The sequence below is a fragment of the Myiozetetes cayanensis genome, unplaced genomic scaffold (assembly GCF_022539395.1).
Source record: "Myiozetetes cayanensis isolate MyiCay16 unplaced genomic scaffold, myiCay2020 scf12, whole genome shotgun sequence".
Classification (NCBI taxonomy): Eukaryota; Metazoa; Chordata; class Aves; order Passeriformes; family Tyrannidae; genus Myiozetetes; species Myiozetetes cayanensis.
Window position 1 is genome coordinate 27,070,815 of NW_026086826.1, and position 21,154 is coordinate 27,091,968.

The following is a 21,154-nucleotide window of genomic DNA, read 5'->3' on the forward strand; positions in this document are numbered from 1 at the left end:
TATTATGTAAACACTGCTGGCACTCAAAGTTAACCTGAGGAGTGAGGTTGACCTAACACTAAAATAAGACTTTATTGAGACAATGTTAATATTGACTGGAAGAATTAATGGCTTGGTTCCTGTAATAAAACATATGTGTTCATAGTTCTACTAGAATAAAACCAGCCAATACTGGGTGTTCCTTCACGGGGCCAATTAAGAATACTGATATTTCTGGATAAAGAGTTATTCTGGTACATCATCTGAACAGAAAAGCTGTAAACATTGCACTCACAACTCACTTTCTAGAAGCTTAAAAAAAGGCATCTCGGAATCATAAATTTCATACAATAGCACTGAAATAACAGCATGGTTTAATAAAAAATAAAAAATAAAAGCAAGCCTAAGATCTCTATCATTGTAAACACACGTGTTGGAAACCATCCAGCAGGAATCCTGCCCACCAGCTTCTATGTAAAACTGAGGTTTCTGTAACACAGAACACTTCCTGCTGCTCAGAACTGAAGCTGGAACAGCACACATCAGCTGTGGAAATACAGCAGCTTCTAATAGCTTATATTGCCCCACAGTAAAGCCCCAAAGCTGCAGGGAAAAAAAAAGGCTTTTTTTAGAAATATGCCTCAATATTATTATGTCTTTCTGAAACACAAAGTGATATGATAAACTCAAATACAAAATATAAAGTGACTCAAGCCTATCAGTGCCTGCGAAAGCAATTTCCAATGCAGTTATGGATTGCACTGGTTTAGGCAATGGAATAGAGGGAGAAACCCTCTGTGATGGGCTATTTTACCCCAGGAAAAATATCCCCTGGCCTATAAAGGAAAGATGATAGGAGCTGGCTTACCTTCTAAACTTGCTCTGTCTCCACACTCCATTTGCATTTGAGCTCTCTGGTTGCAGTCATTGTGCCACCCTCTTTTTATGCAAAGACTGAAGACTTCCTACATTACTACCACTCCCAACACCAACCGTGTTCAGGGTAACATTCACCCTCCATGCACCTGAATACACACAAACTTCACGTTGCTGGGATGTTTTGGGAGTGAAGGAAAAAAACACAAGTGACTCATCAACACCTGACATCCATAAAAAACACGTAAGGTGCTCCCACAGCTACTTTTCCAGAGAGGGATGAGCTGCTCTTACAGAGGTGAATGCTGAGTGGGAAAGGCATGTGGCTTCTATTTTGGCAATAAGTGGTTTGGTAATATACAGTTTGACCACAACAGCCCTACTGGCCACAGAGCACTAAAGGAACAGTTGCAAAGGTCCTTGAGCTATCCAGGAAAAAAAAACCCTTCACATAAGGCAGAGCAATTAATTGGCTGCTATATCCATGTTGTACTGCTGTATACTGAAAAGTGATTGAGCAGTGGGATTTAAGCAGGTTTAAAGTTAAAAGCGGTCTCTCCTTAGCTGGAGTTGTGATGACATGTTTTTACAAATTGAAGTTTTGCTTTTGAACACGATCACTGTTGAGAGATGCCAAACATACACACCCTGTGTCACAACTCTTCAGCTTGGCATCACATTTCCAACAGTGTTCATAGATTTAAACAATATAAATGCTCTGCTGAAAGAAATTTTAAATACCTGTGATCCACACTGTCAGCCTGAAGGGAGATGGGGGAATTAAAAACTGAAAGGGAGAAATATTCCAGTAATAAAAGCTACAGCAGAATGGACAGCACAGAGTGCAGCACTCCAGCTGTTTTTAGAGCTGTGTCTGTCACAGCCTGTACAACTGTGTATCAGCACAAACTTCCTGCATTAGAGAGAATTACAATCCCTCTGAGCCAAAAGGAGAAAACAAAGATGACACTCAAAATCCACACAGACAGACTGGCAGCACAGGGACACGCTGACCAACTCCTGAGAGTGCCTGGGAGAGCATCAGCGACCTGTCAGGCCCAGACCATCATGAGTGGGAAGCCTCAGCTCTTACAGGCACCTACTTGAGCTGCAGAGCCAGGCAGAGAAAGGCTTTTCTTCTTGCTAAAAATACTTCCCTCCCCTCTCCAAAATGACAAAAGTATAACTGTGCCTGACCTATTTTTCGTCCTTATTCATTCTGTGGAAATCCTGCAAAATTGACATCTAATTTCCAGGTGCTGTTGCTTAGCTTCCTAAATTATTAACAAGTGTAATAATTATCCCTTTTCACCATCACCCGGGCCAGGGAATAGATGCAAAGATTACAATCACTTCACCACCCTCACATCTGAGAATGTTTACAATATCAGAAGATCTCTCTACCAGTTTCAATCAATAAGCTGAATTCCACTTGCATTTGATGTCATGGTCTAATGACACGTTTTGTTGGTCTACTTTAATTATATCAGCAGTGACCCAGGGTCGAGCACAAAAAATTCAGGAGAAATAGGGACTAAAACCAGGCTTGTCTGACTTGTTCACTGTGGTGCCAGGTGGAGCCAGTGGCTGGGGGGCACCGTGTGTGCTGATTCTGGCATGGGTTTACACACAAGACAAGAATTGAGGAGCAGAGGGGAGGTGGAACTGGTAATTGGGTCTTGTCAGGGAGCTACTGACTAAGAGAAAAACATCAGACATCTTGAAAATATTCAGAAAGACTTCAAAAGTGAAAACAAGGGATATTTCCATGCCACAGGTGTACCTGTACCATCAGAGCTTCCTATTAGAACTTGGCCAACAGGAAGAGCTTTTCTGCCAGGTCAGCTGTCCAATCTCCCGAGGTCAATGACTGACATCCTCATCCAGCAGTTCTGGCTGAGCTGAATGAAGATGTTCTGCCTCACAAGTGTCCATCAGCATCTGCCAGCCAGGAGTCACCACCCCACAGCTGGGGCCACAAAAGAAATCCTGTGAGTGCACTCTCACATTTTGGACAAAACTGGATGAGGAGGCACTAACCACTTTCATCAGTACCTTAAATCACTCCATGGATCTCACCTGGAGTGGGCCAGAGCACAGTCTCTGCTACCTGCATGTAAAGGGTGCTGGAGCCTCCAGGAGAACAGCAGTAACAAGCCACAAGAGGAGAATTTAGGTCTTCACTGGTCACAGCTGTTGGCAATGGGAATATCTTCTATGGTTACAGCTGTAGGCAATGTGAGTGTCCTTTCATGGCCTGAACAAAATCGAGCTAACAAAAGCACAGCTTGTACAGTGGTCCACCTACACCTACAGCTTTCCCTGGTATCAGCAGACCCTTGCAGGACTAGAGCTTGGAGCCACAGTCCCTGCTGGATTCAGCTCTACCTGTTTTGCTCTCAGAACTGTGGCCATGGAGACATTGAGCCACCATAGGTAAATTCAACAGGCATCATTAAATGGAGCTCCTGAGCACCAGGACTCACATCTCAGGAAGTTCAGCTCACTGGTGTTATGAGCTGCCTGTCAAGGCGCTGCACAAAACAGAGACACAGCCCGCGGTGCCACCTTGGCTGGGCATCTGACACCCTCCTGGAGAGGGGCAATAAAGACAGGCAGGGCAGAAAGCTCTTAAAGAGCCACCCAGCAGTCAGGAAACTGGGCTTTGGGCCGAGCCAGCTGCGGGAAAAGAGGGCAGTGGCAAAACACTGAGCGGAGGAAACAGTGAGATAAGGGGAGTTTGGTTGCAGGTGGAAAACAGGGAACTGGAGCCCAACTGAGCAGGACGGGACAAAGAGCAAGTAATGAGCACCAAGTGATCCGAACAACTGCCTTTGCCCTCCCGCTGCCCTGCCCATCTGCTTGGAATTTGCTTTCAAAACAAGTCCTATTTTCCCCATATCTGTCCTGCTCCTGCTCCCATCTTGTCCTTTACGGATCCGGTGCTGTCACTCAAAATCATTCCGAGCAGAAAAGCCGCATCGAGAAACAAAGAGAACTTATTGTTTAATGTACACATTCCTCACCCCGATAAGTTTCTTTCAGCTGTGTTTTTCCTTCGCCTATTCAGGTCAGAGCCTTTATTACAGGCACTTAATGATGATTTCACATGACCGACTGCGCTACAAATCCATCACAGGTCCTGGCTGTGCCTGGCGTGTCGGTCCGAACAACTGCGCACTGTTGGAGCACCTCCACCCCCAAAAATACATCCACTGACCTCCCCTTCCAGAAGAATGAGGTCACCAGGATAACGAGCGCTCCGATCGATCTGTAAACAGCCCGATTCACAGTGTTTTTTCTCTACAAAAGCCAAGTTACGAAAGGAGCGGTACGAACAAAAAGGGCTTCAGCTCCACCCTGTGGTCATGAGGAGGTTCCCAAACCATTCATCTGCCCCTGCTCTGGGCACCTGGGACCAGGAAAACACCCCTGGTTTGTTAAGCTGAAGCACCGGAGAGCCCTGCGTGGACACTGCTGTCTTACAGCTGGAGCTATTCCAGGGCAGAGTGGCGTTTCTTTAGTGGCCCGTGCCTTCAAAAGCTGGGGATTAATCGTTACTCCAGGATTACAGACACCAGCCATCACCATCCTCTTTGGGATTTGCAAATTCTGAACATTTCAGACACCATCTTCCAAACAACCAGCTGGCTGGGCTTAGCACCACGACCTCTTCTCTCTCTGCAGTGATTTTGGGAGTGATTAATATGTAAAACTTCTCTTGTCTAACCCCTGTTCCTGCCTTTAAATCGCTTTTTATATTTCTCTGATGAGGCACCACTTGCTGACATAACTTTTGCAAATAACTTTAAGAATTGGGGATGTTTTAAGGCCAAGTTCTGAAAAAGGGAATGGCTCTGTAAATGAAATTTGCAATTTGAATGACGGGGACCTCGAGGAATTCAAGGCCAGCTCCAGCTCCGTTGGCTGGCCATTAATTAAATAGTTCACGTCTGACCTAATTAATGCTCAAATACACATGAACAACTCTCAGGCTCTGAGGCACAAATACATGACAGGAGGGTCAGGCAGATACCATCTCCTCACTCACCCCAAACCCCCCTCAGTCTTGCCATCAGCTACACGCCGTGTGCTTTGGGGTGGCACTGAAATTCTGCTTTTTGTGACCCTCTGGGGAGCAGGTTCTGGATTACACAGACTCAATCCTGTGTAAAACGTTTTTTTTATTTATTCTATTTCTACCTTTATTCTCTTTCTCATCACTGTTCTGGTCCTGCCCCCTGCCCCAGGTGCTCTTTCTGAACTTTTCGGAAGGTGTGCCACGTTTTTACCTCCTTATTACCCCCCCTGTATCAGTATCGTTACTGTGATTCTATTTACATTTCAAAGTGTTGAGCCTGTAACATTTGCCTGGGAGTTTTGAGATTATAATTAGATGCAGAACCTCATTTTCAGCTAAACAGGCAAAAACATATGCAAAGGCTGAAATATATTTTCAACCAGTGTGTGCTGCATGTAAGCAAAGCTGTGGGGGTTTTCCAGCCTGAAAAGCTTCCAAACCTATTCCCTTCAAGCATTGCCTGGTGTGTTCTCTCTCACCTACGTAGAGAGGCCCATATTTATTTTCATTTTAATACCATTTTCACCACAACACTGGTTGGATATGTTTAGCTATCAAATGACACCACATTCATCAGTTAAGGCTTGAAAATGATACACAAACAACATAAAAAAAAATTTAAAAATTCAGCCATCTTTGCTTCTCCCATGCAAAATCTAACTTGTAAAACCAGAGTTTCACAATGTTTTACAGCAGCTATTTAATTTTTCAGCTCGTCCCAGACAGAGCTGGTTTTATACACAGGACCAATTTGTAAAACACATTGAGAAAAGCCCTCAGATGGTTTTACTTCCAGGAGAAAGGAAAGTATCCAATTCATCCAATTTGAATTCATCATTTTATCATCATCAAAAAACCCTCAAAATCTGACCCCTTGCTAGCACAAATCTGCAATGCCAAGGGGGTTTGTGAACCCTGTGCTTCGAAATAACACTCAATCTGTGCCCATCTCCTCACCTTTTGGGTAGTGCTGTTGGTAGTTTAGGAGATTTCTGTCAACTGAAAGTATTTTTATAATGCAGGAATTTTACTTTTTTTGGGAGGTGGATTTTTTTCCCCAGGTTGAATAGGGAAAACAAAGCCTGTAAGAGAGATATGGCAGGCAAACTTCTAGGGAAAATGATTCTTGTTGCAGCCAGAACAGTTATTGTTTCAGTCTTCCATTTGCTATGTCATTTAGCAAAACCAGAGGATAAATATTTTGGGTTTTGCCATTTAGCCACTAGCACAAGCACCTTGCTTCTGGCCTTTAATTGACTCTTTGGCCAAATACAGCCTGATGACACAGCTCCAAATATTCCTTTAACACTCGGGGGAATTTTCAGGGAGAAAAAGACATTTCAGAGCCCCTCACCTTGCAATAAATTACCACAACTGCAGTTCATATTTCATTTAAGTTCTATCAGGTAGATTAAGCCCTGGATAGAGACAAACGTCCAGCTGCCAAGCAGGCAACTGTTAGACCACAACAAATGAGAAGGGGAAAAAAAATCTCGTAGTCGGCTGTGAGCTGAGGGGCAGAAACGCTTTGATATTTTCATGAAACATTAACCTTCAAACATAATTACCACAGGCACAGAGACTGCACCTGAAGGCTGCACTGTTGGGGAGAGCTGCTGTAAAAGTGGCCTGCAGGGCAGGAACGTGGCAGGAAAACAGGAGGAATGTCTGTGCAGAGATAATGGGATACAGGGCAGCAGGAAGAGCGTGGCTTTAGGGGATGGAAGTGCTGCCACTGACACTTTCCACATGCCAGCAGAGGTGATGGTGACTTGTTTGACATTGCCTGGACAGCAATCCTTGAAAACAGACACTGAAGCATAAACTGAACAGGGGAACAGGAAAGCAATGCTGTCCCCGCTAAAATATTGAAATGCTGAAACCACTTAACAAACTGGAAAAAAAAAATTAAGCTAAATTTACTGTGAACAGTTCTACATCTCTGCCTTGAGATCAGGGGTAGGAGGAGAAGATATTTCAGTCTTTGCAAGATTTCCAGCCCTATTTTGCAGATCCATGAGTTAAGAAAGAGAAGTAAGCATCCAAAATCTTGTGTGGTTATTTGATTCCTATCTTCTGCCTGCAGTACCAGGTATCCGTAAAATACAGTGGCTGAATCTGTGCTGTTTCTTCTGAAATTACCACATAAGGAGAAGACAGGACTGAAAATCAGCTTTTGTTTGTTTGTTTGTTGTTTTTTTTTTATTTATTTCTGGACCACTGCAGTATTTATTCAGTGTGATGCCCTTCATGATGCTGCTGCACTCAGATGTGTCAGGACAGTATCCGGCCCAAAGTGGATACTACTACTTCAAACACAGGGGATAGAGAGGTGAGTTTAAATTCCCTGCACTTCACCACTCAGCCTGACCTTTGCAATGACTCCATCAGCTCAAAAGCATCCAGAAGATGCATGCAAATATAAAAAGATGTAATTGTTGAAGCTTGCATTTCAGGGAATGCAAATCAGAGTGGCATGGAAGGGGGCCAGGTCTGTTCAGGGTGTGATCTGCAGAAGCAACTGGAGTGGAAGGTCCCAGAGTCAGCAGGCACGGGGGAAATGGGAACAGCAAATTCGGAACCGCAGCAATTTCCACCTTCCAACCTTTTGCTGCCTGGGATAAGTTTTGGGGGGTGTGCCAGGGCTGCCTAAAGCTCCATCTGGGGGAACACAGTGCTCTGGAAATTGAAAACTACATCAGCACACAGGCCTGCTTTTAGTGTTTTAGAGACAGCAATACCCAAACAGCTTTCCCCAGAGCTCCACTGAACCAGACATAAAGGTTTTCTGCCCCTGCCAGCCCGAGCTGTGTGTCCCGGGCTGCAGGGACACCGCGGGACCACTCTGGACGTGCTGACGTCACCTCTCAAATCCGCACGCTCCGATGGCTCTGATAAATTTGTGCTTTAAAACCATTAATGCTGCAGTCAGGGCTGAGCCCGGGGGATTTTACAGCACTATTCCTGTCTGCCTGCAGCTCCGCAGGGGGCTCGTCTGGCTCCACACTCGGGAGCGTGAGGAGAGAGGCACCAGCAGCAAACGCTGTCACGGGGGAGGGGGCACGTCCTGCCTCATTTCTTGCCTCCACAATTTGCAGCGTCCCGCCCTGAGTTTTGCTTCTGTGTTGATGTTCCGTTCCCGGCAAACTGGGTGCCTCAGGGGGAGCAAATACACCAAATTCCATAAGGGGTGTCCTTGTGCTGCAGCTCGGCATGAACCCCCACAAAGCCTCTGCTGGGAACACGCTATGAGAATCCTCAGTTTTTTTCCTTCATTCTGGGCTGGATCTGTCCTGCTTGCCTATCACATATTTTGGACTGACCCTCCAAGGCCAATCATCACAGGATCCTGCCCTCTCAGAATAACACACTGAAACGTGCCATTAGCAGCCTCCAAAATGTTGCCTGAGGTGGCACAAAAGCCAGGTCTCTTTTTTAGCCCTGTTTCCAGTGAGCAAATCATCCATCCCACATGACTGTGCAGTTTATTCTACTCAGGATTTCTGTTGATGGAGCACATAGGAGAAATAAGAATCCCTGATATGGGTAACAAGTCCCTGTCCCTGAAAAGGAGATACAAATTGGGTATTGCTCCCATGGCCCATGGTTTGCATGGTTGCATGTGGAGCAGCCTTCCTGTGCCTGCTGTCTGTCTGTCTGACAGGCCAGGTGGGATTCCATCCCACATTTCTATGCAGGGAATCATTAATTATAACATCCAAAATCAATCACAGCATTATTACTATCTGTACTTGTATTTTAACTATCTGAATTTCCAGTAGTTCCCTTCCTTTCCCCCATCTGACCCATTCTTTCTATCCCAGCCCACTGAGTTAATTTTGCAAGATACTCTGATGCTCCCATGTTTGAAGATGGCTCCCAAACTTGCATCCTCCACAGTCTGCTGTCCATCCTGAGCTCAAAATAAATAAATGCTAATCCAGGTTTTGGAACTGCAGTTCATGACAATTTACTGCCCTCCTTTCCAGATGGATTCTTACCTTCCAGACTGGTAGTGATCTTGTGACCTCCATTTTAAGCAACAGCTTTCCATGTGTTTTCCAGCATCTGTTCAAAGTTCCGGGATCAAGACCTAATGCATATCCCTCATGGGGAAAGCCCCCAGCTTGCAAACGAGAGATATTTCCACTCCTTTGTCCCAGAAACATGAGGTTCTTTACTCACAGTCTCAACACTTGATCTTGTTTGTTGGGTTGGAAATCTGTCACAGAAGGGCAGGTTACAAGGTGAGGCACCTCCCGAAATGCGTGGAGGCCACAGACACAAATGCTGTCACCTCTTCAAGAATTAAGATCTCTCCACAGTTCCAGAGCGATGGCCTTGCAGGCCCAGTCAGTGAGGCTTTCTCAAAGCAAATCCAAGGAACTTGGATTTTTCACTAGTCTGTCAATGTGGAACCTTCACATTATTGTCTTGGACCAAGTGCATTCTTTGCACAGACACACCGCTGGAAACTCTGTGTCTTTGAGTCTTTTTCCCTGACAGTTTCCTACAGGACCATTTGTCCTTATTCCTGGGATATCTCCTCAAACATCAGTGAAGAGCTGGGGAGTAGAAGTCAGGTGGGAGGAAAGGTGTGGCAAAAGGGACACTGGTTTGAATAGCCCAAGAGAAATCCTTCACCAGGCTCCTACCAGACAACTTCCCCACACAAATCCCTGCTGCAAGGGGCTGGTTTGCTCTCTGTGAGCAGAAGGACTGAAATGCCCTTTAATTCTTGACATGGTTTTCCAGCTCATTCCTGTGATTATTGCTGTGTGTCAGCTCCTCATGTCGAGCTGTTTGTTTACATCAGTGCATTATTGCACAGCTATTAATAATTAGCTCAGTTTTCCTAATAAATATCACTTCTGTAAGAGAAACATTTCAGCCCAGTCTGTGGGTGGGAGGGAGAGCTTTGCTGTTTAGCTGGTCAGCATCTGCTCTGTCCTGCTTTTTAGGTTTCTAGTACTTCATTGGGACATAAATGAGAGGGCAGCCTGTGTGGGAAGTCTCTGTGGACTTTGTCACAGTGACAGATCTCGATGTGGCCTCAGAGAGGACTGGAGTTAGCAGGGATGGCCTAAGGCTTTCAGGAAAGATGAGCATTTTACTGACAGCAATTCCAAGCGGATTGAATTGCAAATGTTACCCCTGAACCAGTTTGCTGATAAGGCCTGTAGCTCTCCCAGCATCTGCACAAGTCTATTTGCCCAGGATACTCCACATACTTGTTTTTCAGGCTGATAAGGGAGCAGTGTTAAAGAAACACTTGTAGCAATGAGTGTGTTCATGTCATTTATCAAACTCATTCCAGACTCACTCTAGTAGAGGCCTCTCCAATAGCTGTGACCCTTAGAAGCCAAAAAATGCAGTGGGAATGTGAGAAATGAGGAAAAACTGGGCACCAGCGTGGTATGTACTCACTCACCACTCACACAGGTTTTGGAGAGACCAAAATGAAATTAAAAACTTGCAAGTTTCCTGCAGGGCCCTGACAATGAAAACGCCAATCCCCACATGGAGGAACTACAGGTAGATTGAAAGAATAATGCCCAAACTCCTGACTCACCACATTTTCTCCTCTCCCCAGGGGAAGGCAGACAGGTGGTCACACGCTGGGCTGGGGCCAGTTGTAAGCGAAGCAGATTCCACGTTGCTGGGCTCCTCCACATTCTCTATCAGCTGGTACAAGACCTTTGTGATGAGCCCACCAGGACAGGCTCTTTATAAGGACAGACCTTTGATCAGTCAGCTGCAAATGCTGTACTGGAAGGTATAAAAATGTCACTGATAATATAAAATTTCCAAACTGTTTAATTGCGTCCTGCTTTGTGCCCATGGGGTCAGCAGCCCAAGTACTGACGTGCTGGTGCCCTGAAGACTGAGGGACAATAAAACCCCCTTTACTGCACGAAAGTATCTGGAGCAAAAGCTGCTTTTGCTGTTAAGGGTCAGGAAGGGGCCAGGATAACATTTATTTACCCAGTCTGGAAGTATGTCTATTGTTGGGGAGCATGGGCATGGCATATACACCAGGTCTGTCCCAGTGAGAGAGAATAAATCTGCACCAGCAGAGTCCTGCACCTGGGCAGACTGCAGGGAAAGGTGAGAGTCCAGGAAAGCTGCACAGAGCCAAACCAGGAGGGAAATACCTGCCCAAGTCTTAATCTCCAGAACCAGCCAAATACTTGGATCCTAAAGGCACTTAAATCCATCTGAAATCAGATGTCTGGGTATTCTTGACCCAAGACCAAGCTCCTTCCCAAGGGGACAAATCTGCCAAAGCAGCTCACTCCTGACCCACAGCATTGCAGCCCTTCCTGCTCTGGGCTGAGGGCAGAGCAGCAGCTCTGCTGCCCTCCAGAGTGGGTGACACAGCACAAACCCCTGTGACAGACAGGTCTGGGGTGCTGCCATCCAACCTCCCTGAGGAATGGCTGCAACCTGCATCCAGGGCTAAGGAGGTGGGTTTAGTAGTTTTGAATGGCATTTGAAAAGCCACCATCAGCACCATTAGCAGTAAATGGTGCCTTTTACCGAGGGTTTCTGATCTCTGGGATAACTGAGCCTCTGCCCTGACCAGGACAGGGAATGCTCTGCATCCAGGTGGGAGCAAAAAACCCCATCTGGCCCCTCAGGAAAACCCCTCCAGCTTCTGTGAACCCCCCAGCACAGGGGGAGAGACGAGCAGAGCAGCCCTGAGTGGGGAACTGGGAGCAGGACTGAGGACACGGCCTCCTTAGGCCTCCCCATCCTTCCCTTTGGGCACGAGCTCCTTCCAGCAGCACAGTTGTCAAGTCAGCAGTTGGGGCAGATGGACTTTCCGTTTTAAGCTCCCTGTTTTTTTCCAAAGCCACAATCTGGAATCTGCCCACAGGGAGAGTATTTCTTCCAAGAAAAAAACCCCTCAAGAAACCAACAAAAACCAAAACCCACGAAAAAAATGTGACTGAGGGAGCAGCAATCTCTCTGCCCTTCAGTCAACCCCACAGGAGATGCTAAGTATTTTATCTGCTTTTTTAGCCTTATTGGTTGTTGTAGCAATGACTTCCTAAATGCTCCCCAGCAGAGCACAGATCCTGGCATGGCAGGGAGCTGCCAGTTTCCCAGTGATGGAGAAAAATCTGAAAGGGGTTGCTCCACTTAATCCCAATTATGAGTCTTGACCATGGGTCCAAGTTCTTCAGCCGTTCCTGATCCTAAAAACCCTCCAACAATATAAACCCAAGTTTTGTAGTGCCTGCTGGTACTGAGGAAAAGAGAAGTCAGCCCTCCCCTTTCACTGCCTTCCCACTGGGGAGGTCCAGAGTCCTGGAAAGAGTCCTTGGAAGGTGCTGAGGGATCTGATGCACACATGGTACTGGAGAGCAAAGCTTTGAACAGGGAAACACAGGCTACGGATCCACACCTGAGGTCCAGGGAAAAGGGGACACACATTTTAGGTATCCAGAGGGCCAAACAAATTATCTGACTGGTAAGGACTGAAATCCACCTGGCAGCTTCTCAGGGCCCTCAGAAAGCCCTTTGCCACTGGACATTCCTGGTCAGTGTCCTGGTAAGGACAGCTGCTCCCTACGGAGATGCTGCTGGCTCTGCAGGGGGATGTTCTGCACAGCTGGGGAACGTGCAGGGTGTCACAGCCCAGGGCCAGGCCAGGGCAGGAATAATCCATCAGCTGAGCTCCAGGTGTGGTCATGTTGTCTGACTCAGGTGAGGGGAGCAAAGGGAGCGAGGCAGCAGGAAAGGGGTGAATGGCTGCATCCTGAGCTCAGCTTAACTCCTTCTCCCTCCCTGCACACAGGACTTGCTCCTTGCCAAGCAGAGCAGGAACTGCTCCCACTGTCTGCATCCTGCTGCCAATAGAAGCCTGGACAGCAGAGAAAAGGGGAGGGGGGAGAAATGTCACTCAATGTCACTCATCTCTGTGCAGATCACGTTTCACTGTGTTAAACTCGGTCATCACTGTATCATCCCTCACTCCTGGGGTCAGCGCTGGGTATTTGTCCCTCATGATCCCCCTCTCCCCAGCTGTAACACAGCAGCCCTTTGGGTCACACTGTAGCTGGGAAAACCTGGAAGGTGCTGGGAACATCCATCCCCAGTGCCCTGCTCCTGGCAGCCACCACAGGGTCTGCAATGCTGGGAATGATTTCCTCTCTCTCTCAGCCAAGCTTGCTCTGCTACTGAAAAGGGGGTTCAGGTCCATGGAACTCGCGTTTCCAGTCGCATCAGCAGGATGGAGCTGAGGCAGGACACGGAATTCATCCTGGCTGCAGGAAGGGCCCACAGGTAGCCAGGTTTCATGCCTACACCCAGGATATCTGATCTACCTCTCACAGCAGAAAGCAGGAATTCAATACATCTTCTGGACACATGAGGATATTTTATCTGTGGGACCAGGGGAAAGGTGAAGGGCAGCAATGTGAGATGTGTTCTAGCAAGACCAAGGGCTCCCTTCTCATGACACTCATATCTCAGTGTAAGCAAATTGCTATTCCATCTGCTATTTAATTTATAAAAGCAGCAGCTGTTGCTTAACTTGAAGCAGCAGCACAAATTCTTGCACCCCAGAAATCATTCAAGATTTTACACTTGCATCCTTTGGGCAGGAGGACTCTTGGAGGGGATCTTCTCCCAAGGAATTTCCCAAGTGAACTGCGACAGTGACAAGGACAGGTTCCAGAGCCCTGTGTGCTCTGTCCAGAATGGCTGGAAATGGGAGAAGAGTTTGCATATTCACAGTTTTACACAGTGGAGTAAAGTGGAATTCAACACCCACCGCAGGACAGAACACCCAAGTGTGGGACAGAAAAGCCCAGACTTCCCCCAGTTTTAACTGTGTCATCCCAGTGCCATCCTCACTGGCATTTGTGCAGTGCTCCTGCTCTACCCTCACCTTCCCCCCCTCTGCTTCACTCAGCACACCCTTCACCTGTTTCCTCCTTCCCACCCCTCTCCTGTTGGTTCTGTTTGCCGTGTGCATCCCGCGGGCTCCAAAGCTACGGAAAGAAGAACGTTGTTCGTGTGAGATGAAAATAAAGAGACCTTTTGCAAAACATGCCCTTGAGTCCAGATTTCACACTCAGTGAGGTCACCCTGGAAGGGTTTCCCACTCATTATTTACAAGACTTCATACACGTATGAAGAATAAATGTAAATTGCTTAGAATCCAGTGTTTTATGTGAACCTGTGAATAACATCCCTCATCCTGTTTGTGCCTCCCACTTTGCAGTTTTGGGCTGCTGGGTGAGAACCTGTAATGTGGGAATGGACTGAACAGGAAAACTGGGCTGATCACGCTCGCTGGGCTGGCGTGAGAGGAACAAACACGTTAATTAATACAAGGGAACTCTCTTTTCATCCCTTAGACAAAAACACCCCCTCGGCGGAAAGAAGCTGAGAGCAATTCCCCGTGTGTCCACAGCTTGTCGCTCTCTCACTCCACAATGCCAGATACTTCCCAGCTTCGGGAAGCACTGAGGTCTCAGGCACAGGGAGGCAGAACTCAGGATGCTGCCCCAGGACCTGTGCTGGACAGCCCAGCACATCCCACGACCACAGACACAGGAGGCAGGAATTAATCCCAGTGCTCCACTTGGTCCCAGACCCCTTGGATTGCTCAGGCAGCTCCAGGTGGGAGCTGCTCTGTCCCAAACATTACATTACTCTGTCAGAGTTCCTTCCCCTCCACCCTCTGCACTTAAACACAAGCACAAACCGAGTGCAGGAAGAGCAGAATTTTAAATCAGCATAAATGTACAGAGTCCAAACTGTTTAAAGTTAAAGTTTATTTGTACTCTTTGTAGGAATATCAATAAAAGTCCTCAAATGTATCTGTATCTGTACATATTACAAGAACCTTCAAAAATTATTCACAGAACAAAAATAAATCTTCTTTAGAACAAACCCAGGCAATGAAATGCAGAAATGGATCTCAGAGACCAAACAGTCCAGTGCTATGAGCATAAAAATACAGCTTGAAAAACAAGTTTCCTTTTTAAGGTGTACTTTGTTGAAATAAAAAATAAATTATTTAGAGCTATCACTGTAAAACAGTTCTGTGTAGTAACACTCTTATTAAGGCCCTTGAGACAGAAAGTCTTATTTTTACAGGTAGGATTCCTGGCAGGTATGATCTGTAAGGACATACTCACTCTCCTGGGAGTTAACTTACTGTGGAGAAGGGAACACCTAAAATCATTGGCCTAAATTTAACCCTTTTTCCTCTGGCAGACTCAGCTGCATGACTTGTGGCTGACCAAGCCAATCACTGATGGAAACACATTTCGTGGTCCAACCCGGACAGGAATTGTTTTCCAGGAACAACACAGACATTTGTGCAGAACACAAGCAGAATTCACACACACACTAGGTAAGTATTGCTGACACATCCCACGGGCATGGTTGGACAACTGATGGACTTCAAGCCAAAAGCTGGTGGACTTAAGCAAGCATTAAAACATGAAATTAAGGTATCACGGGAAATAAAAACAACCTAAGCCAACCCAAAGCAATTGCATGAACATAAAATAAACCCCATTTCTCGGAGGATTTATTAGATGGATAAAGAATTTGTTAGTGAATGCACCTCATATTCTCTAACTAGAAAATACACACATCCCTTTCCAGGCCCCTGTAGATCCCCTGATTGAGTTATGCCACTGGAGAGGGACGTGGCAAAATGTGTAGCTGTACAAATCTGTGCTTTTATGCATAGCTGCCCATTTCTGATACAGCAGGGAAAAAACAGCTGGTCATTCCTGGATGTGAACTCTATCTCCCTTAGAAAAAAAAAAGGTTTGAATTCCTAGAGTTGCAAAGAACAGGGATTTACAGGATGCTGCCTCTAAGCTGTGCTCTCAGTGCCTATCCCATGTCACTCTGGCCACCTCTCACACACTCTGCAGACACCACACACAGCGTGCCAAGAGGCCACACACAAGAGGCTGCTCGGCTTCCCTGAGCACTCAGAAGCCTGGATGGCTTCGAGGTTTGGGAAGAATCCTCCTGGAAAGATATTAACACAGCCAGCACTGACAGAGACGCCAGGATGGGGTGACTTTCCTGTTCAGTCTGAGGAATACACGAGTATTCCTTCCTCCTGCAGGCTATTCCACTTTTCCTGCCCTCTTTCATCTGTTCCCAACCGAGAGCAGCAGTTCCTTGCACAGCATTAGACACAGCCCAGTGCCTCTGCTCAGATTACAACGCCAAACTCGGTGTCTGTCATGCTCCCCATCTCACACATCACTGTTCCCTCCCTCGCTGCTGCAGAACCCACTGGCTACGAGTCTGACCCCAAACGTGTGCAGGCCCGGGCAGGGCTCCTGCTCCTGAGCAGACACGTGGTTTAGTGCCACTTGAGTTTTTATCAGTCTGGACAAAATAGGAACTGGCATTTTCACATATTGTCAGCTTGAGGCAGCTGAAAATTTCTCTGGGAAGCTGCTCGGTAACAAATTAGGAGAGACAGCTGCCAGGAGCAGAGTGTTTTGTGCTGCAGCTGATCAATTCTAGTCTTGAGGCACTGAGTCTGCAACCCTCACCCCCTCTGGGGTCAGCAGGCAGCAGCTCCTCAGTGGCTGGACCTGGAGAACACTTTGCACCTCAGGGGAGAAACTGGAACAGGAGAGAAACCATCAGCCCAGCAACGAGCTGTGAGGATGATACTGATGGGTCAGACTCTTTTAGAGTCACTACTTTTCCCTACAAACTTGAGAAACACACAGAAGGGACATTGTTAGAGCGATGCACTACCGAAGCAGATGATCAGGCCTCACCAAAACAAACTGATCCTGGGGCAGGGATCATCTCCCCTCTAAAAATCCGGGCTGAAATTCTGCCCCCATTGCATTTCACTGCAGAAACCAAAGTGGACACCTCAGAGCCTTCAGCATCAAACCACACAACTCAGCCAGCCCCTCTGCCAGCACCAGGGTGCTGGGGAGCTCCAGCAAAAGGCATTTCCCCAGTAAATGCCAGACTAACACTCCAAGAATGACACATCTGCTTCTGCCTTGCTCTGCCAATGCAGATCAGCGTCCTCACACCTCAGGCACAGCACAGCCCCCTATCCACACACTGCAACGAGTCAGCAATGCACATGCCCATCCCAAAAGGCTACTTTTGGGAACACATTTCCAGTGCTGCAGCTGTGAAATTCCAGCACAGAGCTGTGGGGAGATGCAGGTCCCACAGAAATACTCCACAAAGAGGGGGTTGCAAAGGTTTCGTGTCAAAGAGCCACTCACACGACAGGTTAACACAGACTCGAGAGGCTTCTACGGCTGCGACACATGAAGGGAGAAGGAAGGAAGGAGGAACTTAAAGGCACAGTTTGAGGAAGAAAATATCAGAGGTCAGCACGGACCTAGAGCTGGAAGACAGTTTGGAAAGAATGGAAGAGTAATCACTGCTGAGCAAATGCAGAGCACAAGCCCAGGTGTGTCCGTGCTGACCCCAGGCAGGCCAGGGCTGCTCCTCAGCCTTCAGCACCAAGTCACAACCCAGCAACCAGAACAGCTTTGATCTCAAAGAACACAGCACTAAACACCAATCCCAACTGGCTGCAGACTAATGAGCTCCAGAAGGCCTTGCTATTATTGATCCACACCCATCCTACAGCGCAGGACACGGGGTCTCTGCACGGATGCACAGTCAGTCACGGAACGCCCCGGGGTGATAATGGTAACTCAAGTATCGTGACACAAGCGTCAGGCACAGCAGTTACACACTGCACCCACCAGCTGCATTCACACAGAGATTCATTCATTTCCAAAAAAAACCCAAGCAAACCTGACAACCAAATTTGGGTCTTAGTATTGCCAATAATTCACATGCAAGAAACCGGCTTAGAAACTCCTGCGTTTTTCGTGACACATCCCACACCCCTCGAGCTTTTGTCTCCAATTCAAGTAAACTTTTTCCAATTTCCACAACATGGTGTGAATGGTTAATCACACTCATTATCAGTATACTTCTGTAATTCAAGATTTCAATCGCTGCTGCAATAAGTTTATTTGCTGTGAGTTTGAGGGGCTAGAAATGCACAGCAAAAACTGGAAGTGAAGATTCACGTGCTGTTACATGACTCCAGAATCTGGGGCTTTTTTTAAAAAAACCCCAAACCTTCAGATTAAATATTGTGGCATTTGATGAAATCACGAGAATTGACAATACAAAGCCATTTACTGTTCATCTGTTACAGGCTGTGAATGTCATTATCTCCCAGGAGAAGGTCACTTTGGAATGATATCCCATTCACACACAGCCTGTAAGCACGCTTCTATGAAATGCAACTGGAAGGAATTGGAGACAAAAGCTTAGTCAAAACTCCTCAAGAAAAACTGGTGTCTACAGAACTCAAAAAAAAAAAAAAAAATCATCCCTTTAAAGTATCCAGAGAAAGGAAAATTTCAGTGGAAACCGAAGATCTCTTCACACCTTTAATTGCAACTAGGCTGGCTAAGCAAGTGGCTGAAATAGTGAAAATGAGTGAGTGTTGAAATACAGAAATCCTCTAGAAAAAGGGAATTTTGCATATGGAATCTCCTGTGCTGGGCACGAGCACCCTTGGATTAGCCCTTTCCTGAGAGCATTAACCTGGTTGTTCCGGATGGAGCGCAGAGAGGGAATTCAGGGTGCTGCTGCACAGTGACTACAGCTGGGACTGGCTATAAATTGTTAAAAAATTATTTACAGGTCTGTAAATTCTCCAAACAGAAAATATAAAACTGCATCAGTAAAAAAAAAAAAGAAAGAATCCTACTAGGAAATCCTGCAGATTCCCTCTGTCTGACGGGAAGCCTGACTGTGCAAATGCAAGGAAACCAGGTTGCTGCTCCCACTTTGTACCTTGTCAAAATCGTCAGAAATAGTATTTTTTTTCTGGAGTCCTCTTGAAAGCAGGTACAGGACACAGCAAGAGTCAGTTTTCTTGCTAAAATGTTTGCTATCGAGTCCGAGTTCAGTTAAAGACCAGCTGGGGAGGAGGGGAACAAACCCAGCCGATGGGTTTTCCTATGGAATCCATTTCATTCCACTCATGTCCTCCCATCAGCCAGATGCTGCCTCAGGTACCACTGCTCACCTCTCACAACACACACACACACACACTCCCCTCTTCCTTCTCCCACGACTGCAGTGCTTTCAACAAGAGAAAACCATAATAATAATAACAACAACAACAACAACAATAATAATAATAAAAATAGCAATAATTAAAAAAATTTACAGTATTCACCTCCTTTCGGTATTTTACATTGGCATTTTCTGTACACGACCCAAGAGCTCCCTCTATTTACACAGTGATCCAGGAGGACTTGTTCTCAGGAGCCTGGTTCTCCTGGCCCTGAGTGGGGAATCAAAGCCCACCCTTCAGACTCAGTTTTTCAACTTTATTAAACTGAAAAAATGTACAATACTTTATTAAATGTACAATACTATCCTTAAAACAATCTTAAATACAACTTCTTTAAATACAACCTTAAAACAACTTTAGAATAACTTTAGAACAAAATTTTTTTTTCTTTTTTTTGCTTTGCAAACAGAACAGTTTTTAAACAATAACTTTCCAACCTTTTTAAACAATAACTTTCCAACGTTTTTAAACAATAACTTTCTAACCTTTTTAAACAATAACTTTCCAACGTTTTTAAACAGTAACTTTCCAAACTTTTTAAACAATAACTTTCCAACCTTTTTAAACAATAACTTTCCAACATTTTTAAACAATAACTTTCCAAACTTTTGAAACAATAACTTTCCAAACTTTTTAAACAATAACTTTCCAACATTTTTAAACAATAACTTTTCAAACTTTTTAAACAATAACTTTTCCAAACTTTTTAAACAATAACTTTCCAACGTTTTTAAACAATAACTTTCCAAACTTTTTAAACAATAACTTTCCAAACTTTTGAAACAATAACTTTCCAACATTTTTAAACAATAACTTTCCAATGTTTTTAAACAATAACTTTTCAAACTTTTTAAACAATAACTTTTCAAACTTTTTAAACAATAACTTTCCAAACGTTTTTAAACAATAACTTTCCAATGTTTTTAAACAATAACTTTCCAACGTTTTTAAACAATAACTTTATAACGTTTTTAAACAATAACTTTCCAATGTTTTTAAAGACCAATAACTTTCCAACCTTTTTAAAAACCAATAACTTTCCAACGTTGTTAAACAATAACTTTCCAATGTTTTTAAACAATAACTTTATAACATTTTTAAAAATAACTTTCCAACCTTTTTAAAAACCAATAACTTTCCAACCTTTTTAAAAAGCAATAACTTTCCAACCTTTTTAAACAATAACTTTCCAACCTTTTTAAACAATAACTTTCTTAAAGTACAGAACTATGTACAACAACAACAGCAGCGAGGATCTTGAGTCTGCTCCGTGTCGGCTGTTCCGCGGAGCAGGGTCAGAAGCTGCTGTTCTTGAATTCACCATTCTCCGTGATGGAGAGCTTGGGGGGGTTCCCATTGCGGACGTGCATGGTGTAGCGCTCCTTCACCTGCGTCAGGGCGCTCATCAGCCGCGTGTTGGCCGAGTCCAGGAACTCGATCCGCTTCTCCTGCAACAGAACCCCACAGCGTCAGAGCCTCCCCGCGGCCTCGGCGGGAGCTGCTTCCAGGCAGAGGTGGCTGGGCCAACATTCCCCGGTGAGATGGGCTGCCTGCCTCTTTCTGTTTTCCGGGGGTGCCACGGGCTCCGCTCCGGCCCTCCTGGCGTGGTGGAAGGCACAGCGAGTCCCGCTGACATCGGTGAATTGATCCAGCCGTGGGATCACCCAACCCCACCCAGCCAGCAGGACTTGGCCACAGGGGAGCCGGAGGGCGTGGGGGGTGTCGGTGTTAATGACAACGATAGCCAATTTAAATATTGCTCTTAAAACCGTGTCAGAAAAACAGAAACAGGCGGCAGAAAACAAAAGTGGGGGGGGGCTTTCGTCTGGCAGAGAACACAAGTGGTGTCTACCAGCCATCGTCTCCGTATTTTGGATGGAGTGTGCTCAGAGTAAACTCATGGGATGCTTGAAATAAATAAATAACAATAACAATAAAAAAAAAAAAGCGGATAACGGCAGCCTGCGGTGACGGTGCAACAGCAACACAGAGAAGCAGCAGCCAAAAGCTAACGCTCAGGGGGTATTGGAGGCGAGGGGGACAGGGCAGTGTGGGTGGAGGGAGATGCCATCGAC

The 21,154-nt window shown here is 45.8% G+C and overlaps 1 protein-coding gene across 23 annotated transcripts in view; it reads right to left on the bottom strand.

Moving 5' to 3' along the window:
* Positions 1-14,710: 14,710 nt before the first annotated feature.
* Positions 14,711-21,154, bottom strand: part of RASAL2 (RAS protein activator like 2) — a 169,299-nt gene continuing 162,855 nt past the window's right edge. For 17 of the 23 annotated variants that reach the window (XM_050306524.1, XM_050306519.1, XM_050306520.1 and 14 more), the window contains 2 exons: positions 19,975-20,527; positions 14,711-19,636 (listed from right to left, as the gene is read on the bottom strand). In XM_050306524.1, coding sequence (XP_050162481.1) covers positions 20,397-20,527 — 131 coding nt within the window. In that variant the 3' untranslated portion in view covers positions 14,711-19,636; positions 19,975-20,396. Of the gene's footprint in view, positions 19,637-19,805; positions 19,830-19,974; positions 20,528-21,154 lie in introns of all 23 variants that reach the window. The other 6 variants (XM_050306514.1, XM_050306516.1, XM_050306509.1 and 3 more) reach the window with 5 other exon arrangements.